Below are 27,249 nucleotides of genomic sequence, written 5' to 3'. Positions count from 1 at the left end.
CCAGATGTGTGCGCCCACCTGTGCATCTGGCTAACGTGGGTCCTGGGGAATCAAGCCTGGAACCGGGGTCCTTAGGCTTCACAGGCAAGAGCTTAACTGCTAAGCCATCTCTCCAGCCCCAGTTCACGGAGTTTTTGAGGTGGGGAGGAACTAGCATAGGGTGTGGAAGCATGAGAGGACCACCAGGGGGCAGCAGACCCTGGCATCCTCCCCCCTTCCTCTGTCTATGGAGCATGAGCGGATGTTTACGTCAGATCTTTGGTGTTCAAAATGAAATAAGATAGGTGAGGTGGCTTACATTTGTAATCCTAGCATAGGGAAGGATGAGGCAGGAGGATCACTACGAATTCAAGGCCAGCAGGGTGAGACCTTGTCAAAAAATTAATAATAATGGCCAGGCGTGGTGGCGCACTCCTTTAATCTCAACACTTGGAGGCAGTGGCAGGAGGATCGCTGTGAGTTTGAGGCCACTCTGAGACTACGTAGTGAATTCTAGGTCAGCCTGGGCTAAAGTGAGGCCCTACCTCAAAAAACCAAAAAGAGGATGAGTGGATGGAAGGAAGGCAGGAAGGAAGGCAGGAAGGGAGGGAGGAAGGATAGATATCAACAGGTTCTGTGCGTTCTTCCTCTGCCCTGTCTACTCTGTTTCTGCTGCCACCTCTGGAGCTCAGGCCACCACAGTCATGGCCTCGCCTGCCCCCTCCCACTAGGAAAGCCTTCTGGAATGGCCACTCCCATGTCGTAGCAGTTAACCCCTCTGCAGCTCCGATCCTGAGTGAGCCCGTCTCTGACTCCATCGGGCCCCTTGAGCTCACCCCTCTGTCTATACTCCATGCCCAGCTGCATTGGCTGCCCCACTCGAGTCACTCCGAGTGCTCTGTGCTGGCGCTGCCCCCGCCATTGGCATGGGGGGCAGCAGTGGGCAGGAAGCTGTGGTCACCGTAGGGAGAGCTGGGCCAGCGGATCAGGATCAGGTATCTGGGGATGGCCCGGGAGCGGGGAGGAGCAGAGGACCAGTGGGCACAGAGACCCCACAGTCCAAACAGAAGCAGATGGGGGAAGAGGGGCTCTGAGCCAACCCTTGTCCAGCATCAGTCAGGCGCTGTGTGGGAAGGGACAAGGGATGGACAGAAGCAGCAGGCGCTGGCTGGGAGCCGTCATGATCTTGCAGGCGCTGCTCCTTGCCTGTGCCCTGCTGGCCCTTTGCAAGGCCCTTCCTCGGTCTTGGCTGAGCAGACCAGACGCCTCGGGTTGAGGGTGGCACCCTTGTCTCCACCCCTAGGTTCAGCCTGCTATGGACCAGGTCCAGATGGGTCAGGTGGGAAATCAGTCAGGTGGTGTGTGTCTCTTCCCAGTGCGCTGTGAGGGGAGAGGTGTTGTGTGTGTGTGTGTGTGTGTGTGTGTGTGTGTGTGTACAGGCATCACACCTCTTCTCAGAGTCCCCTCTGCCTGCAGGAACTGACATCTCCCCGCCTCATCAAGAGCCATCTCCCCTACCGCTTCCTGCCCTCTGACCTCCACAATGGGGACTCCAAGGTAACCTCCGCCCCTTTCACTGTGTCCTTAGCAAGGCCTGAGCAGTGCCCCGAGGTCCCCCTGTCCCTGCCCTGGGATCTTCCTCTGGAACTTCAGCGTGTGGAGATCGTCTGAGACCAGCTTGGATCTTGCCTGTCCTTTCTCCGTGCATTACCGCTCAGCAGGGAAGGGGGTCCCCTCATGGTTGATCACCTCCGTGATCCAGATGTGAGGGCGCGGGCTCGCCTCGCTTTTGCTGTTCCTCGTGGTGCTCAGTCATGACGTCCCAGTAGCATTAGGGGACGAGGGCGGCCACAGGTGCTTGAACACACAGGGCGCCTGGGCCAGCGGGCATCTACGTGGGCGGGCACAGCTGCAGCCAGATGAGGCCCGGAGGCCCCCTGCCATGAAGGGAGCAGGCCGGGGAGCCGCCTGCCCTGGAGGAGGAAGAACTGACCGCCGTCCTGTGCTGCCGTCCACAGGTCATCTACATGGCCCGCAACCCCAAGGACCTGGTGGTGTCCTATTACCAGTTCCACCGCTCGCTGCGCACCATGAGCTACCGCGGCACCTTCCAGGAGTTCTGCCGGAGGTTCATGAACGACAAATGTGAGTGCCCCAGCCAGGCCCGGCCCGCCCACACTCACCTGTGCCTCCTGAACCCAGCAACAGGGTGGGTGGGCCTACCTTCCCACCTCCACCCACCAGCGGAGATGCCGAGGCTGGGGGACTCTGGGTGCTGGAGGTGGCGCTGGCAGAGCAGGGCCCTAACCCAGCCACCCTGAGGGTCCTGAGTCCCCCTATCTTTCCTGCCTGAGTTGCTAACCAGGTGAGAAGGAACTGTGAACCCAGAGGCCCCGCCCCCGCTGCTGTTAATTGAGAAGTGACAGGCATGTGGCCTTGGGACTTCCTAGGCAGGCAGATTGAAGAGCTGGGCACACTTGGGGGCTGGGTACGCTGAGCAGGGCCACGCCAGCTCTCCCAGGGAGGTGAGGACGTTAGCCAGGGAGGAAGCACCCCATATCTCCCAGACCTTGGTTGTTTCTCTCTCTCTGGTTTTTTGAGGGCGGGTCTCACTCTAGTCCAGGCTGACCTGGAGTTCACTATGTAGTCTCAGGCTGGCCTCAAGCTCACGGCGACTTTCCTACCTGTGCTGGGATTAAAGGTGCGTCCCCCCACGTCCAGCTGACTTTGGTTTTCTCTACCCCACCAGGCCACTTGTCCCCTTGGAGCAGTGGTAGCACCTCCTCCGTGTGGGCTCCCGCCTCCCCTGGTGATACTCATGTCACCATGAGGCGACTGGCAAGTGGGCAGTCTGGTGGGCACCCAGACATTTGGAAGTGCCTTATGTCACACAGTAAATCCACACCGGGACTTTTTTTGTGTGTGATGAAAGCCATTATATCGTTTCCTACACAAATTTTGAAATAAAATATTTTAATGGGACACATTTAGTGCCGTCACGCCACTCTGAATGTCAGCAATACTCTTGATTTTCATGCGCATGGGCAGCCAGGTCAAAGCCCAATCAGTAGAACAGGTTTCTTCGAGGCCCTCCCATAGTTTGGCATGTACAAAATTTTCTGTTGCTTTGGGGCTGGAGAGATGGCTTAGTGGGTAAGTGCTTGCCTGTGAAGCCTAAGGACCCTGGTTTGAGGCTCAATTCCCCAAGACCCTCGTAAGCCACAAGGTGGCACATGCATCTGGAGTTTGCAGTGCCTGGAGGCCCTGGAGTGTCCATTCTCTCTCTCTCTCTCTCTCTCTCTCTCTCTCTCTCTCTCTCTCTCTCTCTCTTCTCCTGCTCTGCCTCTTTCTCTGTCTATCTGTCCCTCTCGAATAAAGAAATAAAAATAAGCACATGCCTTCAATCCCAGCACTCGGGAGGCAGAGGTAGGAGGATTGCCGTGAGTCCGAGGCCACCCTGAGACTACATAATGAATTCCAGGTCAGCCTGGACTAGAGTGAGACTGTACCTTGAAAAACAAAATAAAACATACAAACAAACTAAATAAATAAATAAACAAGAAAAAAACTTTAAAAAGTTTCTGTTGCTTTCCTTAGCAAATAGCACCTTAACTGAAAGCTTCCATGTTTCCTACATAATGCCTGAAAGTCATCATCTATTTTATTAGTAAGAAAAATAAATACCTCAAAAATGTTATGGTATGAGTTCGTGGTAGTATCACGTATCTCTTGTAACAGATGATTTTAAACCCCTGCATAATGACTTCCTGGTTTCATCTGAAAGGCCTGAAGCTTGAAATTTAGTCAATTATTAAGTCAACGTACATGTTAATTATTTAATTGATACTCACTTTGGGAGAGTTAATTCCCATTGTCCACTGAAGGTCTCTCAGATATTAATGAATATATTACAGTAGCTACAAGCATTCTTGTGTACTCTGACAGGAAATGAAACCACTGGAAGGGAGACGATTTCCCTACAGCGTGACCTTATGGCCTTTGGGACAAGAGGACTAGGTTCTTGCCTGGAGGGAGTTGGGAGGAGGGCAACCATCCACGTGTGCACACATGCTCAAGGTGCACTAGGTGCCCATGAATGCAGCCACACGGCACACTTGTCATTGGACTGGGCGTCAGAGGCAGACGGCAGGACGCGGGTCCGAGGGGGCATTGCGCAGGGAGGTTAGTGTGGGAGGAGGAACAGGAAACTGACCGAAGGTGGCTTCTGCTAGGAGCTTCACAAGGGACTTAGAGAAATCAGCTAACATGCGCCAAGACTATTGTGAACGCTTCCTATTTTTCCTCAAGGTGGAAGCTAAGAGCACAAGGGACATTCAAAGGACACCATTTCCTAGCTAGGCCTCACGGTACAAGGCAGGAGGAATGCAGATTCAAGGCCTGCCTGGGCCACAGGATGAGTTCAAGACCAGGCTGGACAACTTAGTGAGACCCTGACTCAACACAAAGTGGAAGAAGGGTTGAGAATGCAGCTTAGAGCTAGTGAGCTTGCTTAGCATGCAAGAGGCCTAGGGTTTAATCCTCAGTACCACCAAAAATTTCAAAAGATTTCCTGCTAGACAGGAGGTAGCAGAGTGAGACCCACATGTGCTGGTTGGTGGCCCAAGACCCAGGGTCCAGGAGCCAAGAGATCCCCAGGCCAGGTGACTTGTATAGTCTTGGCATTCTGTGGAAAAAGTGGTTAACTGTGACACATGCAGCGTGGGGTGTTCTGTGGACAGGGTCACTGTGACACGTGCAGTGTGGGGTGTTCTGTGGACAGCGTGGTTAGCTGTGACACGTGCAGTGTGGGGTGTTCTGTGGACAGCGTGGTTAGCTGTGACACATGCAGTGTGGGGTGTTCTGTGGACAGAGTGGTTAGCTGTGACACGTGCAGTGTGGGTTGTTCTGTGAATAGGGTGGTTAGCTGTGTCATGTGCAGTGTGGGGTGTTCTGTGGACAGGGTCACTGTGACACGTGCAGTGTGGGGTGTTCTGTGGACAGGGTCACTGTGACACGTGCAGTGTGGGGTGTTCTGTGGACAGGGTCACTGTGACACGTGCAGTGTGGGGTGTTCTGTGGACAGGGTCACTGTGACACATGCAGTGTGGGGTGTTCTGTGGACAGGGTCACTGTGACACGTGCAGTGTGGGGTGTTCTGTGGACAGGGTCACTGTGACACGTGCAGTGTGGGGTGTTCTGTGAACAGGGTGGTTAGCTGTGACACGTGCAGTGTGGGGTGTTCTGTGGACAGCGTGGTTAGCTGTGACACGTGCAGTGTGGGGTGTTCTGTGGACAGCGTGGTTAGCTGTGACACGTGCAGTGTGGGGTGTTCTGTGGACAGGGTGGTTAGCTGTGACACGTGCAGTGTCGGGTGTTCTGTGGACAGCGTGGTTAGCTGTGACATGTGCAGTGTGGGGTGTTCTGTGGACAGAGTGGTTAGCTGTGACACGTGCAGTGTGGGTTGTTCTGTGGACAGGGTCACTGTGACACGTGCAGTGTGGGGTGTTCTGTGGACAGGGTCACTGTGACACGTGCAGTGTGGGGTGTTCTGTGGACAGGGTCACTGTGACACGTGCAGTGTGGGGTGTTCTGTGAACAGGGTGGTTAGCTGTGACACGTGCAGTGTGGGGTGTTCTGTGGACAGCGTGGTTAGCTGTGACACGTGCAGTGTGGGGTGTTCTGTGGACAGCGTGGTTAGCTGTGACACGTGCAGTGTGGGGTGTTCTGTGGACAGGGTGGTTAGCTGTGACACGTGCAGTGTCGGGTGTTCTGTGGACAGCGTGGTTAGCTGTGACATGTGCAGTGTGGGGTGTTCTGTGGACAGAGTGGTTAGCTGTGACACGTGCAGTGTGGGTTGTTCTGTGAATAGGGTGGTTAGCTGTGACACGTGCAGTGTGGGGTGTTCTGTGGACAGGGTCACTGTGACATGTGCAGTGTGGGGTGTTCTGTGGACAGGGTGGTTAGCTGTGACACGTGCAGTGTGGGTTGTTCTGTGAATAGGGTGGTTAGCTGTGACATGTGCAGTGTGGGGTGTTCTGTGGACAGGGTCACTGTGACACGTGCAGTGTGGGGTGTTCTGTGGACAGAGTGGTTAGCTGTGACACGTGCAGTGTGGGGTGTTCTGTGAATAGGGTGGTTAGCTGTGTCATGTGCAGTGTGGGGTGTTCTGTGGACAGGGTCACTGTGACATGTGCAGTGTGGGATGTTCTGTGGACAGGGTCACTGTGACACGTGCAGTGTGGGGTGTTCTGTGGACAGAGTGGTTAGCTGTGACACGTGCAGTGTGGGGTGTTCTGTGAATAGGGTGGTTAGCTGTGACACGTGCAGTGTGGGGTGTTCTGTGGACAGGGTCACTGTGACTCATGCAGTGTGGGGTGTTCTGTGGACAGCGTGGTTAGCTGTGACACGTGCAGTGTGGGGTGTTCTGTGGACAGCGTGGTTAGCTGTGACACGTGCAGTGTGGGGTGTTCTGTGGACAGAGTGGTTAGCTGTGACACGTGCAGTGTGGGTTGTTCTGTGAATAGGGTGGTTAGCTGTGACACGTGCAGTGTGGGGTGTTCTGTGGACAGGGTCACTGTGACATGTGCAGTGTGGGGTGTTCTGTGGACAGGGTGGTTAGCTGTGACACGTGCAGTGTGGGTTGTTCTGTGAATAGGGTGGTTAGCTGTGACACGTGCAGTGTGGGGTGTTCTGTGGACAGGGTCACTGTGACACGTGCAGTGTGGGGTGTTCTGTGGACAGAGTGGTTAGCTGTGACACGTGCAGTGTGGGGTGTTCTGTGAATAGGGTGGTTAGCTGTGACACGTGCAGTGTGGGGTGTTCTGTGGACAGGGTCACTGTGACATGTGCAGTGTGGGGTGTTCTGTGGACAGGGTCACTGTGACACGTGCAGTGTGGGGTGTTCTGTGGACAGAGTGGTTAGCTGTGACACATGCAGTGTGGGGTGTTCTGTGGACAGGGTGGTTAGCTGTGTCATGTGCAGTGTGGGGTGTTCGGTGGACAGGGTCACTGTGACATGTGCAGTGTGGGGTGTTCTGTGGACAGGGTCACTGTGACTCATGCAGTGTGGGGTGTTCTGTGGACAGGGTCACTGTGACTCATGCAGTGTGGGGTGTTCTGTGGACAGGGTCACTGTGACACGTGCAGTGTGGGGTGTTCTGTGGACAGGGTGGCTAGCTGTGATACGTGCAGTGTGGGGTGTTCTGTGGAAAAAGTGGTTAACTGTGACATGTGCAGCGTGGGTTGTTCTGTGAATAGGGTGGTTAGCCGTGTCATGTGCAGTGTGGGGTGTTCTGTGGACAGGGTCACTGTGACACGTGCAGTGTGGGGTGTTCTGTGGACAGAGTGGTTAGCTGTGACACGTGCAGTGTGGGGTGTTCTGTGAATAGGGTGGTTAGCTGTGTCATGTGCAGTGTGGGGTGTTCTGTGGACAGGGTCACTGTGACATGTGCAGTGTGGGGTGTTCTGTGGACAGGGTCACTGTGACACGTGCAGTGTGGGGTGTTCTGTGGACAGAGTGGTTAGCTGTGACACATGCAGTGTGGGGTGTTCTGTGAATAGGGTGGTTAGCTGTGTCATGTGCAGTGTGGGGTGTTCTGTGGACAGGGTCACTGTGACATGTGCAGTGTGGGGTGTTCTGTGGACAGGGTCACTGTGACTCATGCAGTGTGGGGTGTTCTGTGGACAGGGTCACTGTGACTCATGCAGTGTGGGGTGTTCTGTGGACAGGGTCACTGTGACACGTGCAGTGTGGGGTGTTCTGTGGACAGGGTGGCTAGCTGTGATACGTGCAGTGTGGGGTGTTCTGTGGAAAAAGTGGTTAACTGTGACATGTGCAGCGTGGGTTGTTCTGTGAATAGGGTGGTTAGCCGTGTCATGTGCAGTGTGGGGTGTTCTGTGGACAGGGTCACTGTGACACGTGCAGTGTGGGGTGTTCTGTGGACAGGGTCACTGTGACACGTGCAGTGTGGGTGTTCAGTGGGCAGGGTCACTGTGACACGTGCAGTGTGGGGTGTTCGGTGGACAGGGTCACTGTGACACATGCAGTGTGGGTGTTCTGTGGGCAGGGTCACTGTGACACGTGCATGTGGGGACATGTTCCACGACAGGCATCTTCCTCACCGGGGCCGTGGTCAGCTGTCATTCTCCCTCAGTCCTTGGGTGAGTGGGTGAGGTGTTGAGAGAAACAGGGAACCTTGCAGGGACCCCTCTCTGAGAGGTTTAGCATAGGGAGACTCTGCACACAGCTCTTCTCCGGGCCCGCAGGTACAGGGTGGTGGAGTCTCCTGCCCCCTTAGTGTCAGTCATGTCTTGCTTGACTCCTGGCTTCATCTGTTCAGGGTCCATGTGGCCCCCATGGGCCCCGGCCACCTGGAAGTCTTCTCCTTCCTTTCTGTATGCTACTTACCTTCCCCTTCCCGGGACCGCATCTACCTGGACTCAGCTCTGGCTGAGCATGAGAATCAGGCCTCTTGGGTCCCCCCGTTCCAGCTTCTTTTACAGATGGTCTCTTGTGGCTTGTATGGTCAGTGTCCTTTCCCAGGTTTACTTAGGGGACTTTGTATGAGCGGGGTGCCTGTAGGATGGGGTGGGTGCCGCTCCTCACCCAGGGAGCTTGTAGGGGCTTGGAGGTCAAGGCCAGGCAGCGAACCTTTGCGAGTCTTTTTCCTACCCCTGCTTTACATACAGCTGGCTTCCTCCTGTGCCTTTAAGGGGTCAGTGTGAACCCCCTCCAGTGCATGTCACTGAGGTCCACCTATGTCAACAGCCGCACCTATGTGGCACAGGGACTCTGTTGTTGTCAGGGTCTCATCGCTGGTAGAAATCACCCAACCAAGAGCAGCTTGTGGGAAAAACAAGGTTTATTTTGGCTTATAGGCTCAAGGGGGAAGCTGCACAATGGCAGGGGAAAACAATGACATAGGCAGAGGGTGGACATCACCCCCTGGCCAACATAAGATGAACACCAGCCACAGGAAAGCGTGCCAAACACTGGCAAGGGAGACTGGCTCTAACACCCATAAGCCCGCCCCCAACAATACACTGCCTCCTGGAGCCGTTAATTCCCAAATCCCCATCAGCTGGGAACCTAGAATTCAGAACACCTGAGTTTATGGGGGACACCTGACTCAAACCCCCACAGGCTCAGACTGGGCGGGACAGATTGACAGATTGACAGGCGTGCATCAGTCCTTGTCATTAAGAATGTTGTGATGCAACCAGCAGATAGTGCCAGGCACTCACCTGAGTGTGCCCAGCCCTAGCCTGCTACGCTCAGGCCAGGCAGGCCCATGGTATAGCGCAGGCCTGTGGGGCTTTGCAGGACCCCCCCTTTCTTTAGATTATGGGGTTTGCAGAGAATGCCTGGATCACTCGCAAGTTATGGGCCCATGCTCCGGGACTACCTTAGAGCTTCCTGCACCTTCCTACTCCGCCAGCAACTGACCGGTCCTCTGCCCCACTTCCTGTGGGCTTCACAGTCTGTCACTGAATACTCACTACACAGTGACGTGATGGGTACCCCTGATGTCCTGTGGTGCACACCATGTCCTTGGAACGCTCACGCCCAGTCTAGTCTTCAGGGAGTCCAGAGGTGGGTGAGGGTGAGGGTGAAGGTGTGTCAGCAGGAATGGTGAGGGGTCCCTCCGTGGGCTTGTCCCTCCAATGCTCGCTGACCTTGGGGCCCGTGGGCCACCTCAGTGCTGCTGGATGGGAGGAGGGCAGCCTGTGGGGGGGACAGGGCGCCACTTGTCTCTGCGGTCCCCTCTGCAGCTGTTTTGTGTGTCTCCACAGTGGGCTATGGCTCTTGGTTTGAGCACGTGCAAGAGTTCTGGGAGCACCGCATGGACGCCAACGTGCTTTTCCTGAAGTACGAAGACATGCACCGGGTGAGTGCGGGGTCACTGGCCACGGGGCCTGGGCTGCCCAGAGACCCCGGCTGGTGAAAGCTGCTGTCCAGGGTTCTGGAACTGCCCTTGGACGCCCCACTGGGCAACAGGGAAAGCTTGCTGCCCAGGGCTCTGGCATGATCCGTGGAGACCCAGTGGGTGGCAGGGGGAAAGCACGCTCAGTCCCTGTGCCCAGGGATGCATGCAGGACACAGAGGGGACCGGGTCTGAGTCTCTGGGCCAGGGCGTGGCCTCTGCCTTGTCTGGCTAGTTCCAGGTTGGGTCGTGTGATGTGGTGTTTTAATATTTTATTTATTGTGGGGGAGCCACACCAGGACCTCCAGCCACTGCAAAGGAACTCCAGACACATGCACCACTTTGCGCATCTGGTTTGTGTGGTTCCTGGGGGATCAAACCTGGGTCCTCTGGCCTTGCAAGCTATTGCCTCAAGCACTCAGCCATCTCTCCATCCCCTGATGTGGCGTTTTAGAAAGTCTGCCAACTGGTTTTCCTGCCTTGACAGCAGAAGTCAAGCCTCTCCACACTCGCCTGCTGCTCCAGTGCCGCGCCGTTGCTGTTGGCGTGCTGGTCAGGGGCAGCGTGCTGGGGTGCCTGCGTCCCTTTGCCCTCAGCCATGGTGGCTCTCAGGCTGCTGACTGCCCTAGGCTGAGAGGGGGGTCAGCATGTTGATGCTGCACCTCGCTGTGAGCGGGCTCCACAGGGCGGGGGTAAGGCTGCAGAGAGCAGGCCTCGCTGCACGGCAGGGATTACCAGCGCGCCCTCGGCATGTGCACGTGTCCCAAAGCGCTTTGTGCGTGAGCACGTTGCTGCTGGCACAGCCGTGTCTTCTTGTGGAATCGGTACTTGTTATCGACTCTACACACCTGTCGGAGGAACACAGTTTCTGTCTTAAAACAGGCCAGGGGCTGTGTGTGGTGGTACGTACCTTTAATCCCAGCACTCGGTAGGCAGAGGTAGGAGGATTGCTTTGAGTTTGAGGCCAGCCTGAGACTACATAGTGAACTCCAGGTAAAGCTTGGGTGCTAAAGTGAGATACTACCTCAAAAAGCCAGGAAAAAAATACCTACACAAGACCATCATAAGAGGAGGAAAAGATCATGACATCAAAATAAAAGAGAGACTGATTGAGATGGGGAGGAGATATGATGGAGAATGGAGTTTCAAAGGGGAAAGTGGGGGGAGGGAGGGTTACCATGGGATATTTTTTATAATCATGGAAGTTGTTAATAAAAATGTGAAAAATGAAGAATAAAAGGAAAAAAAAAAAGAGAAAAGAAGGAAAGAAAGAAAGAAAAAGGCCAGGAGTAAACTTGACTTTGGCTGCTCTCCCTCTTGGTGGCTTTCCCTAGGCTTCATTTCACTCTAACTCCTTCCCCTCCTCTCCTTCCTCCTCTCCTTCCTCCTCTCCTTCCTCCTCTCCTTCCTCCTCTCCTTGCCCCGCGGCTCCAGGTCCCTAGTGACCTTCGTGTTGCTACAGTCAATAGTCAGTGTTGGGTTCCTGCCACCCAGCCGTCTAGCGGTGCTTGGCACAGCCTGGCTCTTCCTCTGTCTGGCTGCCACGATGCTGCCCTTTCCTCATCTCCTTGTCTTTGGCATCTCTTGCTGACCCCCTTCTGCCAGCAGATGGCCACATGGTGCACACCCAGGCTTCAGTATTTTGCCTCGCCTCTCCGCTTCTCACCTGCTCCTTCCTTTGGGGTCTCAATCATCTGCCAGGCTTGGAATAGCATGGCCTCCCTGCACAGCAGGCTAGCTGTGGACTCTTCGAGACCTATGGCTTTATGGATGTCCCAAGGAGAGTTCAGACCTAACATGTCCGGAGCAGGCTCTGACATTGCCCCTCAAGGCCTCAGCTGCCTCTCCCGCCCACGTCTGAATCTGTGGCAGCTGACCCCACCAGCAGGCCTTGCTCAGACAGGATTCGCCCATCACCCTGACGTGCCTCACAGCGTACGTCTGCCAGCTCTGTCTTTATAAGCAAGCGCCTTTAACCGCGGATCCATTTATCTAGCCCTCAGCTCTGTCACAGTCTGAGCTCGGCTCTCCCCACCTTTCTGTCCACTCTGGGTCTCTTCAGCCTCCTACTGTGGCATGCTCGCTGCCCATCAAGTCCTCTCGGCAAGCTTCTGAGCCATTGGCACTAAAACATGTCACTCATGTCCTGCCTCAGCCCGAGTGGCCCTGGGTGACAGACCTCTGCAGTGGTCACAGGTCCTGCTGTCTTAGCTTACACTGATCACCTAGTGACTCCTTGAACCTGTTTCAGGGTCTTTGCATTGCTCTGCCGATCAGAATGCGCTTCACCTAACATACGGGTCTTCTGGCCTCTCCCAGGTCTGCTCCTGGGCCGCCCCACCCGCGGCCTCCGCACTTCCCTCGGCTTCCTTTTTCCCCAGGTCACGTATTGTCTCGAATGCAGCTCGTCACTTGTATCTGCTCACGGGGTTCGACTAGAACAGACTCCGATGGGGCTTCTGTCTGGTCCTTGTACTTAAATCCCTTTCATCATGAAATTTCTCATTTCATGAGAAACCTGAGGCCCCAGAGAGTCGAGGGGCTGTATAGGTCACGTTTCTAGAGCTCAGAAATCTGGCCCCCAGTATTACAGTCCCCAAGGGCTCAGAGGCCTGGGCTGCAGAGGAGCCCTGCTCACGTATCCTATAAGGGCTGTTGTGCCAGTGGCTCATGACCCGCTCTGTCTGGTGGAGTCCAGCGGGCACAGGAGTCGGTGTGGGCTGGAGCTGACATGTGAGAGTGAGGCAGCCTTGGGTGGCCTTCGACGTGACCCTGGAGATCTGACGGGGAACATGGCGGGAGAGGTCTCTAGGTAGAGGTGAGGTGCTCACGGGGGGGGGGGAGGGTTGCTGACGGGGGGAGCGGTGGCATGGCCAGGCTCCGGAGCCCAGACGGGAAAGAGCTAGGTAGAGGCTGTGAGTGACGTGGCGCCACTTGCCCCAGTGTCCTATCCTCGCCTGTCCCTCTGCAGTGACTCTGGGCTGGTCCTGTAGAGTCAGGGGTCAGCCAGCCTCAGAAAGCATGCGGCAGTAGAAGCAGGGAGACCCGCCTATCCCACTGGGGAAGCTGCAGGGGTCGTGACGGGCACTGGACTGACAGCCCCACTAACTGCCCCTCGTGGCTGAGAACCCCAGGACAGTGAGAACTTCCTGCTTCATGCCACACCCATAGGAGGATCCTAGGTGGATTACAGACCCAATTGTGCAAAGAGCCGGTGGACGTCTAGAGGGGGGGAGGGGCGGGCCTTGGCTCCATCTACACACTCGAGGAACCCTGGGCACCACGCCCTATGATCTGGGGGTCCTGCCTTTGCATGTATCAACTTCTCGGGCTTGTTCTGCTTGCAGGAAAGCCTGTCTGTGTGTCTACTGCTGTGATACTTCCGGCAGTCCCTGAGTCCCCTCCTCAGCCTGGTTCAGATGAGGAAGCAGGAGGCAGTGGGCCTTGGCCAGGGCCTCTCTCACACACAGACCCAGCTGAGCCGGACACACTCCCTCCTCTGCACCTCTCAGCTGGGCTCTGCAGAGCTGAGGGAAGCCAGGGCTGTGCCTGGCTCTGCTGTGCTCCTTGGTGAGGAGTCTGGACACCGGATGGCTCGGCCCGACTCCATGATCTCCCCAGGCTGCTGAGTAGGGGTGACACCCGTCCCTAGCGTGGCGGGAGATGATGGGGCGCGGCTGTGGGGGCCTGCCCACGCGTCAGCACTCTCGGTGTGTCTCTGGAGGTGTTGGCTGTGGGGGTAACTTCCACTGGTTAATGGTAAGTAGACCCATCGCAGCACACAGCTTGGCAGCGTTTACTTACAGCACGTCCAGAATGTTCTAACTTTTTCCACGGGAAGCTGCCGTTCTGCCCTCTCCCACCCTGGCTTGCTGTGTCCGTGTCCTGTGTGTCGCTGTGACAAAGCATCCAGCAGAAGCAGCGTCACGGGGAAAGGCTTATTTTAGCCCATGGTTTCAGACAGTGACACCCATAGTTCTTGTCTCTGCTGCTACTGGCCGTGTGGTGAGGCTGGAGCGTGTGGCAGGGTCTGCTCACTTCACTGGGGACGGGAAGCTGAGAGAGGAGACCAGAGACCTGGTCTGACCTTCAATGGCCCACCCCTAGTGACCTCCCCGCTCCAGCTAGACCTCACCTCCTGATGTGTCCACCACCTCCCCACATGGCACCACCACATGGGCACCAAGCCTTGGGCACAGGAGCCTATGGGGGTGTTTCAGGTTCAAACCATCATGTAGTGCTGCCTGTGTTTGAACTCAGCGCAGCATGGAGTCCTGTGTGTCCGAGACACCTGGCTTCCCGGGTGCAGCGAGATAACAATGAGGCATCTCTCATGTGGCAGGGGTGTGCCCTTTGCACGTCTTGCACTGCCACTGTGCCAGTGTATCCACTTGGTGCTGCCGGCATCATTGGGTCCTGTGAGCAGAGCTGCGGGGACCCTCCCTGGTCGTGTGGACATGCACTCTTGCTGATTTGCTCTGTTCTTGGAGTGGAGATTCTGGGACACTGGGCATGGGACAGATTGGCAGCTAGCTGTGACTTGGCGGTGGGAACAGGTGAGGGCTTGCTTAGGAGGAGGTAACAAGGAGAGCTCCGAGCCCAGCAGCGGCACACACGCTTGCTGGGGTCCCCTGCCGCAGCCCCCGGGTTCTTCCTGGAGCCTCACTACTCTGTGTGGGTAAGGGACTGAAAACATGCTTTCCGCACAACACGTGGTCTGTCGGAGCTTTATCCCCATCCCTCAAAGGCCATCTCGTTCGGTGCTTATGCGCACCGTGTTCGGTCAGCCCGAGTCGAGGCCTCCTGCCTGTGCTTGTTGGAGCTTCTGGGCCAGCAGGGGAGTCCTTGTCCCATGACTCGCTGGCATTCCCCGGTCAGTGTCATTTGTCTGTGTTCAGTTACTATAATGATATCCCCGAGGCTGGATGTTTTGTGAGGAAATAAAAGATGTAGCTAGCTCACGGTTTTGGCGGTTCAGGGCCATGGTGCCTGCGCTGTCTTGCTTTGGCGAGGTGAATCACATACGTCATGGTGGATGGACTTGTGGCAGTCGAGAGGCCAGAGAGGGATGCGGACCGGGCTTGCCGTGCCACGTCAGGCTTGTCTCAGGATCCCACCGGAACTGAGATGTACGGTTCCTCTGAGGCCAGTGCTTCAATGGCCGCTTGTTTTATTATTAAAGATTCCCATAGCGTTACGCCGAGGACCCAGCTTCCAGCACAAGCTCCGTGGGGGACACGCTCAGGCATGTTCCCCCGGTACAGGCAATGTCAGCTTCTCATGGGCGTGTCTGTTTTCTTTTCAGCAACCTCACACGTGGTCTAGGGTATTTCTAATGGGGCCTGGGGGCTGAGGTTATGTTTGTAGGAGTTGATGTTTCCTTCCTACTGAGGGGATGCCTGCATTTCCGGGAGCTCAGGATGAGTCTGGCTGCTCTCTTCAGGGTGAGTGGTCACTAGGGCTGGATGCCCACCGCCTATACCCCAGGGCCTTCCCCAGCCTTCACCTTTCTTAATGCCCTACTGCCTCACCACTGCCCCTCCAAGGCCGAGTGTGACTCATGCCCAAGGTGCCCCAGAACATCACCCACTTCATCCTCACAGTCATCCTAAGGGGTGATCTGTCACTGGTAATGTGTGCCTGACATTGCTGGGGCTTGATCCCCACAGTGGGCCTGGCTGCGTGACACAGTGTGAGGTGCCAAGGGTAGGTGCTCCAGTACTGGTCACAGGGAAAGTGACTCTTAGAGAGGCCAGTGAGCCACTCACTTCTGTGTGCCACCCCGTGTGCCTTGCATGTGCGGTGTCTCCCACGGGCTCACGTGTGTGAACTCTTGGTCTCCAGCTGGCGGTGCTGTGTGAGAAGCTTTGTGGAGCCTTTAGGGGGTGGAGTCTTGGAGGAAGTGGGTCACTGGTGGGGAGCGCCTTACAGTTTTATAGCCTAGCCCCTCATCTCTGTTTTCTGACTGCAGATGCAATGTGGCCAACTGCTCCTGTTGAAATGGAGTGTTAGGTGTTCAAGAACCCTAGGTTCGTGCTTTCATTTAACCAAAGAATTAGGCAAACCAAACTGAAAACGATAATTATTAAATTATTTATTCAAAAAAGTACAAAACCAAATGAATACATCCACGTGGTCTGAGAGCCCATAAAGGCCTAAAAGAGATGTGAAAAGAGATTTAGTGAGAGAGAGAGAGAAAAAAAAAAAAAGAAAGAACGAATGGAGAGCTCCTGAAATGTGAGGGCAGGAGGAGCTAGAGGTCAAGGGAGACTCACCAGAACCTGCAGGTTCAGGAGCCATGAACCAGCAGCCAAGAGAGCTGGTCCTCCCTCATAATCATATTTACAACCGTACTTTTCCTTCAGCCTCAGATGAGCCAGAGAGAGAGTTTATTGGTCCAGGCTGGGGGCTGGCTCAGGAAGAGGCCAGCCGTGACCCTGAACTGGGGGCTGAACTTGACCAACCACAATGTCTGGATCAGACTTAAATTCTAGGAAAGGGGACCTCCTCCCCAGGAGGGTCTCAGGTTGTTTGTGGAAAAACAGATCTAGGGAACTCCTTCAGGCAGGAGATGAGAAGCCAGCTTCCCCTCTGGTCGCTAGCAAAGCTCAGAGACATTGCAGCTTTTACTTTCAGGGTCCCAGGCACCCCAGCTGCCTGACAAAGCTACCTGGCTGCCTCTCACCGTCATGCTTTCCCGCCTCCCCATGACAGGCTGTGTCCCCTGGAACTATAAGCCAAAATAAACACTTTCTCCTCCAAGCTGCTGCTTGCAAGGTGTTGGGTCACAGCAGTGAGAACAGGGATTCGTGGACCCGGTAACCACAGCAGCTCCGCTAACGTGCGCCTTCCAAGAAGGGTGGTGAGCCAACGCCGAGCTGCCCTGTGGGGCGCCCTGGCTGCTGTGTCTGCCCACCGCAGCCCTGTCCTCAGCCATCTCTTTTGAAGGCCAGTATCGTTCCTCTCTTGTGCTCTGTTGATTTTAATCAGAATTCCTGATGGTAGGGAATGTACGACGACCTGTCTAGTCCTGCACTCCCTCCTGGACATGGTTGTTGATTAGCCCATTGCACACAGCCCTGGGGCTTACCCACTCCTGGGGAGGCCATGGAGGCAGAAATGGGAACCACAAGATCAAGGCTGCCAGGCAGATGCCACAGGAATCCAGAGTGGCACAGACATGTCCACCAGCCTTCGTCAGGTTGTTCCGCTAAGGTTAGAGCAGTTGAACAAGAGCCTCCAGGAGAGGAAACAGCCTCCGGAATTTTCCTCATATATGAACCAGGCAGCAGCCAACAGGCCTGGGGACTAGGGAGTGACAGTTTAGGGATCCGCTGGGAATAGGAGGTTCCTCGGCACCTCCCTGCGAGGAAGCGACTGCCCTGGGGAGCATGGGTGTGCACCTCTTGGCTGTGGCATCAGTGATGTTTCATCTTCAATCATGGGCATATTGGAGTCTGTCCAGCAAGAAAGCTCCATAGTAGGTTCTCGCTTCCTCTTGTTGCCTTCTGGCACGTGAGGTGGAGCGGGCCTGGGCCTCCTGGGGACCTGCAGGGCCAGCAGAGCCCAGTACTGGTGGCAGCTAGAGCTTTCCAGTAGAGAGAATTCCGCCTTCCTGCTGATGGTTAAAAGGGAACCACCGCTCTCAAGACCTCAAATCTGCATCCCATTTCCCCTCCAAGGTTGTGGGTTTGAATCCCACACTTGCAGCTTGGGAGCCGAGGGCTGCAGTGTCTTAGCCCCCCAGCTCGTTTCCGGAGGGGCTGTCCTGAATGTGAGGGAAGGAGCCACAGGTGTGATCCCCAGCCGGCCCTCAGCCCCCCACTGCAGGCACCACGCCACCTCTGATGGGCCGCTCTGCTCTGTCCTTGTCTTCCAGGATCTGGTGACCATGGTGGAGCAGCTGGCCAGATTCCTGGGTGTGTCCTGTGACAAGGCCCAGCTGGAGTCCCTGGTGGAGCACTGTCACCAGCTGGTGGACCAGTGCTGCAATGCCGAGGCTCTGCCTGTGGGCCGGGGTACGTGTCCCTGCCCTCCTCCCGGCTGCCTCCCTGTCTATACCTGAGACGTTTCTGGACTGATTTCTCCTCGGGCAGCAGCTCTTGCTGACCTCTGCCTTCCACTTTGCCTGGACAAGATGGTCACTTGCTGACAGTGCTGGGTGATGGAACGCTGGTAGGGCCTGGCCACCCACACGTGGCATCTGACACATGGGGGCTCAGGTTCTGAGCAAGGTGTGTTCAGAAGGAGCCTCCCATCGTAGCCAGCATCGGAGGTCTACAGAGCTGACCCAGGGCAGGGGATGGTGCCAGGGCATTTCACAGCATAAGGCTGGGCGTGAGCTTCAGGTGTAGGAAGATGGGTCCCATGTAAGGAGACACCCTGGCTTCCCTTCACCCAGAGGATGCTGTCTGAGGGTTTCCTGGGTGTGAGCAGGTGGCTCAGATGACCAGTGGCCTGGGCTCAGGGCAGGCAAGTGTGGGTAGCGGCATGGAGGTGGCCCATAGCACACAGGTACCCTTGGCAGCAATAGGCAGTTGGCAGGAAGGAAGGCAGCCTTTAGAAGGGGGTGTTTCGGGCAAAAGTCCACTCAGGGCCACCAGGTGGCACTCCCAGCCCTTAGGGGCATGTGACATGTGCTGTTGCTTAGTGAGCAGTTCAGGTGCTGTAGACCACCCCCCCTCCGTGTGGTGGCCATGTCACACACCTCTGTGGGTAAGTATGGCCCATGGTGGAGGCTCGAAACCAGTTCCTAGCTGTGTGAACTGGAAACTTCTGGGGCTGAGGAGGTTCACGGGAGAGGCTCTGGACCTGTAGATCTGTTTTCTGCAGCAGCGTAGGGTGGAGGGGACATACCTGAGGTGGGACAGCAAAAGCTGGTCTCGAATTGTATTCTGGCTGCCTCCCAGGACGCGACCTTGAACAGCCCCAGATCATCCTCGCTTCTTGGCCTTCCTCTGTGAATGAGCTGGGGTGGGGGGGGGGAGGCTGAGGAGATAACTTAGTCATTATAGCACCTCACAAGCATGTGGACCTGAGATCAGTTACCAGTACCCACTTAAAATGCCAGGCACGGTGCCATGTTCTTGTAATCCCAATACAGAGGAGGCAGAGACAGGAGGTTCCCTGGGGCCCACTGGCCAGCTAGTCTTGCCTAATTGTTGTGTTCCAGGCCCATGAAAGACCGTGAAGATGACATTCAAATTGTTCTCTGGCCTTCCCATGCAAACGCACACATATATTCCCACACACATAACACAAACAGGAACCAGCTGACTGCGGCCTGTGGCATTTCTGAGGGTCAAGTGCATGATTGTCTTGTGCTGTTACAGGAGGAAGCTACCCAAACGCAGATTCCTTGTGGCATGTTTCCCGGCTACATCTTCACCAGCATTTATCATTTAAAGTTTATTTGCTGTTTTTCTGTTGTGCTTTTGTTGTCTTTCGTTCTCCTTGTCCACAACCTCCTCAGCCCCGCGTAGGTTTGTGTGTGGTGGCACCGTGTTGGGACATGCCACAAGCCCACACGCTCCTCCGGAGACATTTGTTTTTGTTTTGTCACTGTCTGCCTTGGTTTTGTTTTGTTTCAGTTCTGTGGTTTTGTTTTCTTTTAGCACATTGCCTCTGTGCTCTGAAGATCGCCTTGAGGTGGTGAGAATGCAGGGGCTTGGGGAGCCAGCTGCATGTTTACATTTGGTTCATATCACAGCATAAACTGTCTTGATTCCAAACCCTACACCAGGTGGGTTACTCCTTCAGCAAGCTCTCGGCCGAGAAAAATAATCATAATCATGGAAGAATAGATTTATAGTGTGGTTGGTCTAGAAGCTTCTAATTTGGTCCCTTTGGTATCATCAGAGGGCGGCAAGAATTTTTTTTTTCCCCTTCGACACTGCTAGATAATTTTTCATTACTGAAGAGAAAGTCCTGATGTGTCAGGAATTTTAGCCTGGCATTTGCAGGGTAGCAGCCTGAGGTCCTGCCGGGACAAGGGCAACTGCTAATAAGAGCCAAAAGGCATTTGCCAGAGTCATCAGAACTCTGACAGTGAGATAATTCTTTAGGAAGGCTTTGTCCCCAAGGGTCTTATTCAAAAGCACAGGGTCAGTCCGTGACCGGCTGCTGCTCCCACAGGTGGGAAGTTGAGGCGCCCCACTCGTGAAATCTGCGGGGTACCCGTTACTGTTGGACCGGACCAAGCAAAGATTTCTGTAGTTTATAAGGAAAATGAGGGCTCAGCTTCTGTTGGCTTTTTTTGCTCTTTTTCCCTTTAAACTTCATAGCCTGCAGCCCAGTGTCTGCACCTTACCTTGTGGCCCAGCGCCCCTTGGAGCTACCAGATGGAGTCTGGTTCTAACCAGCTGAGGACAGCAGCCAGGGGAGGGGGAGACATTCTGGGCCCGGGTATGGGACTCTTGGGCAGACTGCAGGCTTCTGCACAGCCTGGTCCTTGACCCCCGTCAGGTTAGGAGGGCTTCCTGCTGGCTGCTACAGTTTTTCCTGCTCTTGGGATGGAGTTTCCTTTTTTCCCCCCAACTTCCCAGCAGCAGGACCCCGTGGTGCTCTAGAGCTGGGAGTGAGTCCCGAGCACTGTCCTCCGCCCACAGCACTCGCTTCTGGGGAGGCTTACTGAGCCCCACGGAGTGCTACTGCTGTTGTGGGTGCTGGAGAGTCAGCCGGGAGTGAAGTGAACTCCCTCCTTTGTGGGCCACCGGTGGGGTCCGCGTGAGGCCTGGTGAGTAAGGGGCGGGAGGGGGCTGTGACCCCCGCACTCCAGGCTCGAGGAAGCTGGCTGCAGTGTCAGCCTAGCACGTGCAGGAGTTTCAGAACATCGTGGGGCCCAGGTGGCCGGTAGCTCATGTGGCCTATCTCACCCCATAGCCTCGTAGGCTAAGTTCAAGAGTGGTCCAGAAATAGATCTGGAAGCTTCCAGACGGGCTGGGGGTGGGTGGGCGGCTCATCAGTTAAAGGCACTTGCTTGCTTGAAAGCTTCCAGATCTGTTTCCAAGGCTTCCTTTTGCTTAGCAGCAGTGGGTGCAGCCGCCGTGCTCTGGTCTGTGTTGCAGGAAGAGTTGGTCTTTGGAAGGACATCTTCACCGTCTCCATGAACGAGAAGTTCGACCTGGTGTATAAACAGAAGATGGGGAAGTGTGACCTCACATTTGACTTTTATTTATAATAACAGAAACCGCGAACTTGCATGCTCACGGTCCCCAGACGCTGTCCTAGCTAAGTCCTGTATGCATTCATTTACTCCTTGCCGGACACACTCTGGAGGCCGCGTGGGAACAGCGGGGGGATGAGCCCGGTGGAGAGAGCTGAGGAGTGTGACGCCGCCCCGCAGAGCAGCTGCCTCCCCTTTGGCGTTCGACGCCTGCACACGTCTGAGACCGCAGCTCTGGTGGCCGGTACCACAGGTGGCTCCAGTGTCCGCCCTGTACACCCATCTCTCTTGCTGTATTTTATAGAGCTTTTCACTGGAAGTCTAAATAAATGTCAGTCAACCAAACTCAAGTTCCTTTCCAAGGGGACGCAGGAGCGAGCCACGCCCAGATGGTAGGAAGATCTCGGGGTTCGCTGTGTTTCTGTGGTCATTTCTGAGGCACAGCCGTGCCCCCTCACTTCCGAGATCGCGGCGAGAACACAGGATGGGAGGCTGCAGGGGAGGGGAGCAGGAGGCTGGTCTAGCCTGTGGCGCTCGGCCCTCTGTGACCTTCCTAGCACCCATCAGGACCTGTCCCAGATCCTTTTCAGAGAGGCTCTTCCAGCAGGCCGTCTAAGCCCAGTGCAGAAGAACCTGCGGGACTTTCCAGAAGGGAAGCTGGCCTGAGGTGGCGCATAGAGCGAAGGCGGCTCTGGCGTGTGGAGGTGGTGCAGTGTGAGCTCACCGAACCCCAAGAAGTGGCATCTGCTACATGCTTACCTCTTGTTCCCCGAGGCAGTGACGTACTCCTACTGGCAAGAGCTGAGGGTCTCTGTCCCTCCACGGGCCCCAGCCGTGCCCGAGCCTCTCAGCTGGGGGAAGCGTGCGGGGACAACATCCTGCCTGGCTCGCGCACCTGGCGCCCAGCGTCACAGGGAACAAAGGTTGGGTGCCTATTGCTCCTCCACCCACTCCATTTTCTGGGTCAAAATTGGCTGAAGTAAAGGCCAGACAGCCTAGATGAGAGGTGGGTGACCACCAGGGGGTAAGGGACTGTGCAGACCCACGCCTGTCTCTCGGGAGGCTCAGGCTGCAGGAGGGCCTGCGGTGGGCTGTCCGGGCCAGGTCTGGGCGGACCTGGGTCTGGGGAGAAGCTTGGCCGGGCATGTGGCTGTACAACGGGTGCGGCCACGTCTTTTCTGTGTGTCTGGGAGGGAGACTGCCTTCTGTGAAATTTTGTTTCTATTTTTCTATTTTTAGTACTGTACGGATATTCCTGAGCACTACACATGGTACTTCTGTGCTTGCTTGCATCTTTAATAAAGACGCCTCCCCTGCTTGTGTGACGTGTGTGCTGGCCCGTGGAGAAGGGCCCCTGGGGGTCCTTGCAGCTGCGGGACATACAAGAGCGTGAGCCCTGCTCCTGCCAAAGAAAAAGTGCTGATGTGTTAGGAATTGTAGGCCAGCATTCGCAGGCTGCAGCACGCACCAGAGGCTCTGCCAGGATAAGGATGACCATCAATCAGCACTGAGAAAAAGGGGCCTGGGGCTAGGTGCAGAGGAAATGGCCCAGTGGATTGAGGAGGCAGCATTTGGCCATGTCACTCACACAGAAACCTTCCGAGGGCTGGGGCCCCTACTTCTCCATTGACTTCTAAAATATATATGATTTTTATTAGGGTGAGAGAGAGAGAGAACTGGCACACCAGGGCCTCAGTTACTGAAGTGGAACTCCAGATGCTGGCACCACCTGGTGGGCATGGGTGACCTTGAGCTTGCCTCACCTTTGTGTGTTTGGCTAACATGGGATCTGGAGAGTCAAACGTGGGTCCTTTGACTTCATGGGCAAGCACCTTAACTGCTAAGCCAATCTCTCCAGCCCTCCGTTGACTTTTGACCTCATATAAACAGAAGTGATAGGAAGGGTGGGGGAAGGAAGGAGTGAATTGGGGAAAGAGTGGTGTTTGGATCTTGGACCTTCACCCCTGCAGCCTCGGCCTGCATCTGGGTCCCCACACTTGGTGTGGCGGGTAGAGAGTGACTTCCTGGCTGTCACATCCTAGGTCCATCTTCCCCAGTCTTGTGGGAAGAAAGTCTGGGGTACTGTTTTCCCTGCAGGAATGACAGCCTTCTGGGTACTCGGGCTCCTGTTCCAGTGAGTGGCGACCTCAGGTCTCAGGAGAGAGCTTGGGGTGTATTGGGAGTGTCTTGAGTGAGCACAGACCTAGGTTAATAGTGGGGTGTTGGATCATTTCCAAGCTGCAGGAGCAAGGCAGGGAGCCCCGAGGAGGCAGGGTTCAGGACTTGCTTCATCTCTTCTGTCCACTGCCCCGCGTCTGTGGACTCATTCCTTGGGCAGCGGCTCAAGCTTGCATCCATGTGGGGGACAGGTCTGTGAGGAGTCCCTGGGCGAGTTCAGGATGAAGAGTTGCTGCCTCCGTCTGTAAGCACACAGAGCGGGTTCTGGAGGAGGGGAACATGCTGCGTGCAGGCTGGCCAGTTCAAAGACCCTGTGTGTACAGACTGGAGGCTTATACAGGTGGCCGCTCACAGAGAGCCTTCTGGGTCATAAGAGTAGGTTTTTCTGTGCTAAGAAAGAAAGGCAAAAGTTTAGTCAGGAAGTTGCTACCTGACTTCCAAAGCTCTGCTCATCGCTTCCTGCTGGCCTCATGCCTGCTGTGTGGGACATCATGGGGTGGTGCTGGGGCATCTCGGGGCCCTCACCTCGCAGTCACAATCTGAGGGTTTCTGTGGTGGGTTGAGCAGGGCAGGCGGGGAAGGGCAGAGTTACCATCCTTCACATATCCCCCAGTGTCCAGGCAACAAGTTGAGCTGGGTGACTTCAATTCACAGACGCAAGTCCCCAGGGGACCAGTAGGGGCTGACAGCTGAGTTAGAGAGATTCCAGCCTCTCCCTCTGGGTCTCCTCTGCTTGCTTCATTCCCTTAGAGCGTGAACTAGCTTTCCCCTCCTTGCGCCTGAGAGCGCTGGAAGGATTGCTCTGTCTTGAAGCGGTGACTGGATGCCTCCCACCCAGCCATCATTCGTAGGACCTCCACTTGGTGGGCTGGTCACACACCACCGCCAAGAGTGAAGCCGTTTTGGAAGCTGAATAAAAATCACAGAACCCAGCCGGGTGTGGTGGTGCACGCATTTAATCCCAGCAACCAGGAGGCAGATGTAGGAGGATTACCATGAGTTCAAGGCCACCCTGAGACTACATAGTGAATTCCAGGTCAGCCTGAGCTAGAGTGAGACCCCACCTCGAAAAAACAAAAAAAAAAAAAAAAATCACAAAACCCTTCAAAGATGACAATGGTGGTGCTTGCCTATAATCCCTGTAATGAGGAGGCTGAGGCTGAAGGATTATAAATTCGAAGTCTATCTAGGTTCCATCATGGGACCTTGTCTGAAAACCCCCAAACCAAGGAAGGGCCGAGGAGATTGCTCAGTGGATAAAGCACTGTCTGTGAAAGTGTATGAATTCAGATGCCCAGAACCCACATTAAAAAAAAAAAAAACAAAAAACCCAGGGCTGAGGAGATGGCTTAGCGGTTAAGGTGTTTGTCTGCAAAGCCAAAGGACCCAAGTTCAACTCCCCAAAACCCATGTAAGCCTGGTGCACAAGGCGGTGCATGGTCTGGAGTTTGTTTGCAGCTGCTAGAGGCCCTGGATCTCCCATTCTCTTTTTCTCAAATGAATAAAAATTTTAAAAAATTATTAAAAAAATTAAAGCCAGCCCCTGGTGTGGCTGTCTGCAGACCCTGTGCACCTCCAGTGAGAAGGGAGGTGTGGAGGCAGAATCTCTGGGAAGCTTGTGGGCCAATGAGAGATTCAGCCTCAAATGAGGTGGGAGGTGAAGACCAGCCCCCCAAAAGTTGTCCTCTGTTTTCCATGTGGACACTGTACTCACACACACACAGATCCTCCCCCCCACAAATAAAACCACCTCCAAACCAAGTAAGCAAAACCTTTACCAAGCCAGGACCGGCAGGATGGAGGGTTCAAAGCTCCCTTACTGGGCCAGGAGTGATGGCTTACCGCTGCATCCCAGCAACCGAGAGGCCCAAGCAGGAGGCTGGGCGAGTCAGGCCTGTCTCAAAACCACACCAAGTGTGTCCTGTGCTGCTCCAGCCTGCCAGCCAGCACGCCCTGATGGCTACATGCTGATTGCATCCTTCAGGCTTGAGGGAGGGTGGGGTGAGGACGGTAAGGCGGACCCCTGCAGGTACAGACGTGGTTGTGTGTTCAGGCCCAACATGGGATCTCTGGAAGAGAAGGATGTAGCCGGGGAGGGACTGTGAGAAACGGGGGAGCTGGAGCTGGAAACGGTGGGGACACAAGGGGCCCTGGAGGAACAGATCAAATGAGGGCATGTTATTTCCTTACTAGAACTTGAGCTTGCCCCTGTTCATTTTCTAGCTCTGCCACCACTTCCGGGGCCACAAAGAGGGCCCTTTTTATCTTGGTCCAGGTGGCCTCACATCAGGCCCTGCTGAAGCCTGTGTGGCTCAGGTCTCTGCTGACTTCATTCCAGCGAGAGCAGGTGAGAGAGTGGACAGCGGCTGCTTTAGCCCAGGAGGGCCGGGCCCAGCAAGGGGGATCTGGCCCTTGCCCCATGATGTGGCCTTTGGTCTGGGTATCCGTGGCTGAGCTTTTGTCAACTCCTCTCATCAGGTGACAGTGTGGCAGTTCTTAAACACTTCTCCTGCTGCCACGGAAGGGAGCTCTTGCTCCATTTAAAAGCATTTTTAAAAAAGCACACGCAGAGCATGCTGTGTGTCTGAAAAATAAAAACCAAGCAGAAAATGCATCTTCTCCTCTCTGAAGTTGTCATTACTCAGACCCATGGTGCTGGGAGGGCAGGCTCAACGTACCACATGTGAAGCACAGACCACATCAGAGGCACCAGGGACACTGGTCCCTATGTGGACCATTTGGCTGGTGTTCTGTCTGTCCCCCGTCAGTACGCAGAGGGAAAGACTGCTGGCCGCTCCGAGCCTGTCTCCCTGGGCTGGGGTCCTGCTGGCAGCTGCACCCCTACCTTAGTCTTTTCCCTCTGCCAGGAATGCCATTCCTGGAGTTGATCTGCTTTATGCTGACTCGGGCTGGTTATCACAGCACCTCCTGTGACGTTTGGGACACGGTGACCTCCTGCTCAGCTTTGGGAGGTCAGGGATGTGTCTCTTATTTTCTTTGGTGTTAGGATAGTGAGGTCTGGGGTGATGGCTCATGGGTAAAGTGCTTGCCACTTAAGTGTGAGGACCTGAGTTCAGATCCCCAGCGCCCACAGAAAAGCTAAGTGTGTGACTCGAGCCTGTAATACCAGAGCCAGGGAGGCAGAGACAGGAGGATCCCCAGGGCTTGCTGTCTAGCTAGTCTAGCCTAATTCAATGAAATACCTTGTCTCAAAAAAACAGGTGGAGGGCTGGTGAGATGGCTTAGCAGTTAAGGCACTCACCTGCAAAGTCTAAGGACCCAGGTTCGATTCCCCAGTATGCACATAAGCCAGATGTACAAGGTGATATATGCATCTGGAGTTTGTTTGCAGTGGCTGGAGGCCCTAGTGTGCCCATTCTCTCTTTATCTGAACTTCTTTCTCTCATACACAAATAAATAATAAATAAAATATTTAAAGAAATAAGATGGAGGGCTGGAAAGATGGTTCAGCAGTTTAGGCACTTGCTTGCAAAGCCGAAAGGCCCAACTTGGATTCTTCATATAATGTCAGATACACAGAGTGGCACATGCATCTGGACTTCATTTAAAGCAGCAGGAGGTCCTGGTGTGCCTCCCCCTTTCTTTCTTTGCAAATAAGTAAATAAAAATATTTTTAAAAAATAAGCTGGAGAGTGGGTGAATGCCAGCCTTTGGCCTCCACGCACACGTGCACACATGTGCCACATACATGCACACCACACATGCATACACATACGAAAATCAAGCAGTTAGTGAGAAGCTGTGAGGCCTGCTGGAACCTGCCCACTGCTCATGGGAGCCAGCCTGGCCAGGTCCCCTCCTGCCAGGCTGTGATTCTGCCATCCTGCCACCTGTGTCCCTCACCTTGAAAGTATGTTGTCATTTGCCATGTGACCTCCATGGGTCATGTTGGTCCGTCTCACTTTGACAAGTTGTCAGAATGTCTTCCTATTCCTCCTTTCTGGCTTTGGTGCTGAGGGTGGAATCCGGGGGCCACCCTGTGTC

General features: G+C 55.1%; 1 protein-coding gene across 1 annotated transcript in view; it reads left to right on the top strand.

The window, feature by feature from the left end:
• Sult4a1 (sulfotransferase family 4A member 1) overlaps window positions 1-22,384 on the top strand; it is a 34,329-nt gene extending 11,945 nt beyond the window's left edge. The window contains exons 3-7 of the mRNA XM_045153033.1: window positions 1,456-1,536; window positions 1,998-2,124; window positions 9,772-9,866; window positions 17,782-17,920; window positions 20,969-22,384. Of these exons, the coding sequence (XP_045008968.1) occupies window positions 1,456-1,536; window positions 1,998-2,124; window positions 9,772-9,866; window positions 17,782-17,920; window positions 20,969-21,081 (555 nt within the window). The 3' untranslated portion in view covers window positions 21,082-22,384. The remainder of the gene's footprint in view (window positions 1-1,455; window positions 1,537-1,997; window positions 2,125-9,771; window positions 9,867-17,781; window positions 17,921-20,968) is intronic.
• Window positions 22,385-27,249: the final 4,865 nt, after the last annotated feature.

The sequence above is a fragment of the Jaculus jaculus genome, chromosome 6 (genome assembly GCF_020740685.1).
Source record: "Jaculus jaculus isolate mJacJac1 chromosome 6, mJacJac1.mat.Y.cur, whole genome shotgun sequence".
NCBI classification, from domain to species: domain Eukaryota; kingdom Metazoa; phylum Chordata; class Mammalia; order Rodentia; family Dipodidae; genus Jaculus; species Jaculus jaculus.
This window is presented reverse-complemented; position numbering and strand designations above follow the sequence as displayed.